At 42.5% G+C, this 6,374-nt stretch overlaps 1 protein-coding gene across 1 annotated transcript; it reads right to left on the reverse strand.

Moving 5' to 3' along the window:
- Positions 1 to 242: 242 nt before the first annotated feature.
- LOC104463969 (cytochrome P450 2C50-like) lies at positions 243 to 6,151 on the reverse strand (the record flags this gene model as incomplete). The annotated part of the gene is made up of 5 exons (XM_010076504.1): positions 5,987 to 6,151; positions 3,927 to 4,089; positions 1,706 to 1,855; positions 1,088 to 1,248; positions 243 to 419 (listed from the first exon to the last, which is right to left on the reverse strand). Coding segments are annotated over exons 1-5 (816 nt in total), but the record flags the coding sequence as incomplete, so codon positions are not given.
- Positions 6,152 to 6,374: the final 223 nt, after the last annotated feature.

The raw sequence follows: 6,374 nt of genomic DNA on the forward strand, positions 1-6,374 counted from the left end.
CTGAAATCAAGATAGACCACATCTACTCCACAGTATAACAACAAACCAACGTAATTACTTTATACTTCTAAAGCAAGTTATCAAACTAACTATTGAAAGTTCATATTTGAATTGGACAACAGAGTTTTTAAACTCTATCTGTAGAGCTCTGTAGTAATGTTGTTAGGTGCAGATAATGGTGGGAAAGGTGCAGGGAATCCATTACGACAGGATCTGTGACACATACAGTATAAATTACTCACTCTCTCTATCTGATCGAGGTAAAAGTCAATGAAATCTTCTGGTTCGTTTATTGTGCCCCTTTCCCTGTGGCTTTTGACTTCCTGCCTTATGAAAGAACGAACAACATCACAGGAAAGTAATGCTTTCCGTGCAGGTCCTGGGACATGAGCTACAAGCCATGGGAAAATTTCACATAGCTGTGGAGCAAGCATTCAACACAGAAGTTAATGACATGAGTAAGGCTATTATAGAGATACAGCATGGACAGTTTTGGTGCTAAATTGCTGAGTTAACTGCTCTAGGAAAAATACTGTAGCGTCAAAGAGAAACGTTGGGTACATGCTGAGTACACGAACGCACATTAAAACCCCAAATCAAAGACAACACAGTTTCTACCCTGGATTCTTTTCTATCCTTACTGCATAACTCTACTTACATTTGCCCTGTTAATTCACCAACAAACGAATCCATTTTTGCATATAGATTTAACATGTATTAATAAATTTAATATTAATAAATGTTAATATATACATTACCTTAGCACACAGGAAACAAAAAAATCATTCTCTTTTATTCTGATAAAAGAGTACCACCTTTTCACCTTAACGATACTGGTGTTTCCATTACAGAAAAGTTCAGCATCCCAAGTGCATCGCCTTTGCTGAGAAATTCTAAGATTATTAGAATGATGTCAAACCCAAAAACACTGCAGGTCCAGTTCATATTCATAGAACTCTTATCAGCATTTAATGTGTATTAAATAATGCAATAAATATAATGATATATAATAATGTAATTGTGTTGTATAATAAGGCAATAATGTGTTCAATATTAATTTAATTTGCATATTAAATACTTTTCTTACATAGTAAAGGCGGCTGTTCCCAAAAGCCACCATAGAGTCATATGCTTCAATCAGCTGGTGGAAGGTTTCATCCTCTCGGGAGAAACGATGTCCAAATACCACAGCACAGATCACGTTAGAGATAGTGTGAACGATGGGGAAAGAAGGGTCGACAGCTCTTCCTGCAGACAGAGATAAACATTCATCTCCAAAGCACTTTCTTTATCTCCTTTGCTATTTTGGAAGCACAATCACTATGACATTTTATAATAGATGTCCTCTACGCTATTTAGACTGTTACACTGAAGCACCCAAAATTCACTGTCGAACGTAACAAAAGATGAACTTCGTTCAAAAATGAGGACAGGAAGGCCTCGAGTCTTTAAACTCCCAGCCTTGGCAGTTTTTTTATTTGCCTTTTTTTTTTTTTTTTTAAATCTTGATCTTGGTGTTGACACCAAAATACACATTGTTGAAGTCTGACTGTACAGATGGTCTTGATTGCACTCTAAATCTAAGCTGTGCTCCAAACCCATTCTTTTCCGCAGCAAAAAATAGTCTTTACCCTTTGAGTCATGCAGGCTACGTATTATATCAAAAGCCCAAATGCAGTTCCCAAGCACCTTGTCAATGGCATACCCTCTTTGTCCCTGAAGAACTCAATCAGGTAACGAGCCTCAGCTTGTATCCCACGCTCCATTCCTTTATTCCCCATTCCCAGTTTTCGGAGAGTTACAACTCCAAAATGTCTCTGACGTTTCCAGATGAGGCCACTTGAGACCAGGATACCTTCAGCCAACAAGAATCAATTTTATGTCACGTTAATGTTCATATGATAGTAACTGACAGACACGTTAAGAGTCATCTCCTCATCATGCTGCCGCTCATAAAGAGAGCCACATCAAGGCAGTGTTCTTTGAATTGTATTTTGTTAGAGACAGAGAAAACACCCTCGTTAATATATTCCCATCCCTGCAAAAATCTCAGGACTCACACACCTGCCTTCCAAAACTAGCCCTAGGCTTTCTAAAGTGTCCAAGAACAGTGGTCATTACTTCAAACTCCACCCAGCAGCCTGCTTGCTGCAAAGACAGTGTGGGTTGGTCTTGCCTCCTATTTGCCCATGCTTCAAGCAGAAATGAATCTAAACCCTTATCACACAGAAAGGCTTACAGCCGAGCTCATGCATATCTTGTACAATCTTCTAATACAATTAATACTTACTTGTAAGCTATGTTTGCCAACGTCCCCATACAGACTTTGTGTTCTCGCAGATACTGCCACACGTCAACTCTGAAGGAGCAGCAAAGACAGCTTTCCTCAACAAGCAGTAAGTTCAGGTTTCTACCACCTGGAATCTCTCACCAAGCTACTCATAGCCAACAGAGATTTCTGCAGAGCTCACTGCGGAGGTCTGGGCACTTCTATGCTTGTGCTTCTTCACCTTATGCAAACCTTCTGGAGATCATTGCATTGCCCTGCTGGTAGTGCTTCAAAAAGAAAAACTTTAATGGCTACAGTTGATAACTGATTCTGAGCACATGTTGTCTGTGCTACACAGTCTCTGGCTTTTAGGTGGCTCTGCTTGTTACACCAGATATCAAGCTCTCGTTCTGGTCCAGGTCCCTCCTGGAAAGACAATGAAGCCAGGACCAGAACCACCTATCAAAAACCAGAGTAGGAAGAGCAGGCTGTAGCCACTCTACAAACAGCCTCCTACAACCAGAGGTCTCACTGTGGGACAGGACGGAATCCCAGGCCCCTGTGCTGTGAGCCCATGTTCTAGCAGACAGCCCAGCATAAACCATTTAATCCACACGGTGGGGAACCACTTCCCTCCGCCAGTCCAGCCCATGCTGCCCCTGGGAAAGCCAGCTTACCCCCTGAGACAGCTGCATGACCACAGTCTGCAATAACTCTCCCCTGGTCCTTCTGTCGTCCTGGGAGCCTGGGCTAGCAGAAAAGGAGCCAGAGCAACAGGCAGGTACCTGTGTTGCAGAGAGTTGCCAACTCACAGCTGTGCTGCAGCTGTTTGTTAAAGCCATCCCTGCTACAAACTGCTAGTTCTGGGGCAGCTTGTCGCAGCCCAGCTACTGTGTCCCTGTTTTATTCTACATCACCCAGGTGACAGGTGGCAAAAGAGACCCTTCCAAATAGACTGAAATGGCTCCAGACTTAACCATCTCTACTTCTTAAAGATGTTTTTCGCTTCTTACATCAGTTAGTATTATAAATTAAAGCTTTCCAGATTGCAGTCCACATGCAACAAAGCCTGACTGAGAATAAAGGCATCTGCTCTATATCCTCTGGATAAGAAGCTGGTGGAAACAAGTTCCATCATTCCTGCATTACACCCAGCACCCTCTTTATTCTCCATCTGATGTAAACAATAGCACAAGAAGCAGCTCTGAACAAGGCTATGCTGCACCTACAGTCTGGCTAACACATTTAAAGCTCCAGTGACCTTCCTGTGACTTTGGACATCCCAAAAACCTAGATGTTGTTCACCAGTTCTGTACATGCTTTCCTTACAGCAGCCTCTGCTGTAAACAAACAACTGGGAGCATAAAGAATTCCTTCAGCCTCAGATTATTTCAAATCAGGACACACATGTAGACAACACTAAGAATGGACAAACAAGACCTAGCTAGGTACAAATATTGCTGCTCTGATGAGATTCTGAAATACATGTGTGACAGTGGGACTTTGGAGACACCTTAGTAATGCTGCAGAATTATATCATTCATCGTGAGCAGACAGCATGGGTGAACCGGGAACTAAGGGCTTGACGGTAAGGAAAACATGAGGGGAAACAAAGAAAGTCAAGGATGAAGTCCCTCCGCAGATATGAACATCTTACCCTTTCCATTCGACATTTTATCGAAGACATAGGTCTGTAGTCGCCCACAAGTATCGTCTGCGTTGGTGGTGAAACCGTCCTTCACGGCTCGGAATCCACACAGAATCACCACAGGTTTGTGACCCAGCCACAGGGTACAGACGTTGCCATAGCTTTTAGCCAGCTGTAGGTTGCCAGCAATGCCAAAAAAAATACCCATGGGAGAAACATCAGCCAAAATACACACATGATGGGCTGCTCTCTTCCAGCATGACGTTACTCAGGGGTTCAGGAAATGCAAAGGGACAGTGGTTTTGTTTCGTAGTGGAAGTGTTTACCACAGTAAGGTTCTGGGCTCTCCCTGGGAACCCACTATTCACAGCAACGTGAATGATAAAAGAATAGACTTGGATAAAACTTGGCCTGGGTTGCCTTTGCGATATTAACAATATTAACAATTAGGAAAAAGTCCCTGACAGAGTGTTTACAGATCCGAATTAGGTTTCACATGAAATTTTACCTGCCCGTTCTTGATTACATTTTTCAACTTCATATTTCATTTCCTCAGCCAACAACTAGAACTTATTGAAATTACATATTCCAGGTGTAACTCTCGTTCTAGTACTTCCAATTTGAAGTTTTAATGGCAGGACCTCTTCCCCTCTTCTACAGAAGTACTGTCAGCTGAGGCATCTGAGCACAGATACCACCTGTGCTTAGGCAGTGATGGGGACTGCTCTCAGGCAAGCCTGTGGGTATTCAGCAAGGACAAAGTCCCTGACTCTTGGCAAAGAAACTGTACAGCTCTGTCCTTCCACGGTGATGAACATATACACATCATAGAATCATTAAGGTTGGAAAAGACTTCAAGGATCATCAAGTCCAACCATCACCCAACACCACCTAACACACTAACCCATGTCCCTCAGCACCACATCTACACGTTTTTTGAACCCTTCCAGGGATGGTGACTCCACCACTTCCCTGGGCAGCCTGTTCCAATGCCCGATCACTCTTTCAGTGAAGAATTTTTTTCTAATATCTAGCCTAAACCTCCCCTGGTGCAACTTGAGGCCATTTCCTCTTGTCCTATCATTTGTTACTTTAGAGAAGAGGCCAGCACCCACCTCACTACACCCTCCTTTCAGGTAGTTGTAGAGAGTGATAAGGTCTCCTCTCAGCCTCCTCTTCTCTAGACTAAACACCCCCAGCTCCCTCAGCCGCTCCTCATAAGACCTGTGCTCCAGACCCTTCACCAGCTTTGTTGCCTTTCTCTGGACCTGCTCCAGCACCTCAGTGTCCTTCTTGTGGTAAGGGGCCCAAAACTGAACACAAAAGTTTAGCATCAAGGTCTTTTAATTTCCCTTCTCCTGAAGCCAACATTCTCCAGCTGCAGCCAGGTACTCCCTGACATTCAGGTTGCACTTAGCACCTAAGGAAAGGTAAACTTGAAAAATATATAAACACATTAGATTCTTTCATGAAGTTTTGGCTCAATGGAGAATGTTGAGCACTAAAAGAACCTGTATTAACATGCTTACCATGGACCGAATTCTTCCCATCAATTCCTTCCTTGCACCATCATTTATATCCCTATCTCATCTGCAAGCAGCAATTCCCAGACTGGACTTGAGAAAAATGATGGATCTAAGGTTTTGGCTGCTTATAGGGTACAATCTTGTTTCCATCCCATGAGAGCAGAAGACGTATTAGTGTGCTTTTCACATCTTCTGAATTCAAGACACCTTGCTTTAGTAGATTTTCTGTATGCACTTGTGGTGGGAAATCTGAGAAACACTTTTTTCTTTCAAGGCAAAAAGCCCCACTTAAAAACAGAAGTTTTTTTTGAGGCAAAATTATTGTCTCTGTTCTGTTTAACTTACACAGATAATTAGCTTTCACATGAATTAGACAGCCTGCAGATTTTACTTAACTTGTTTGGGCACTTCATTTAACTTCCATGATTCACCTTCCCTCAGGATTAAGTTCTCCCTGCTACCACATTAGCCTATCAACAGCCATCAGCAGTTTCTACAGTTTTTGCTTCAATAGCTCTTTAGTTCACATCTACAAACACGTACCTTTTTCAGGCTCTCATAATCAGCTCTAAAATTCATCCACCAGATGCTTCCAATGATGGGGAATGGGACTGGTCCAGGAGGAAGTCCACGACTTTTCCATTGCAATTTCAGGAACTCCGCACCCAGAAGAAACAAAACCAGGGATATGAGAAATACACCTATCATTTCAAACCTCCAAACTACTCTTATCACTGAGAAAACTGCTATGAACCTGTGTGTTGAAATGACTCTTTATCGTTCTTCTTAACTCTTCCCGTCACACTTAAGCTTTCTGAATTTGTCTCCTCCCTTCTTTCCTACCACGCCTCCTGATCCCAGAAAATGAGGAGTGTTCCCATTCTTGACTGTATTTAATACATCACTATGCTACAATATGCTAATAGTCACC

Source organism: Pterocles gutturalis, unplaced genomic scaffold (genome assembly GCF_000699245.1).
Source record: "Pterocles gutturalis isolate BGI_N339 unplaced genomic scaffold, ASM69924v1 scaffold46161, whole genome shotgun sequence".
Taxonomy (NCBI): Eukaryota; Metazoa; Chordata; class Aves; order Pterocliformes; family Pteroclidae; genus Pterocles; species Pterocles gutturalis.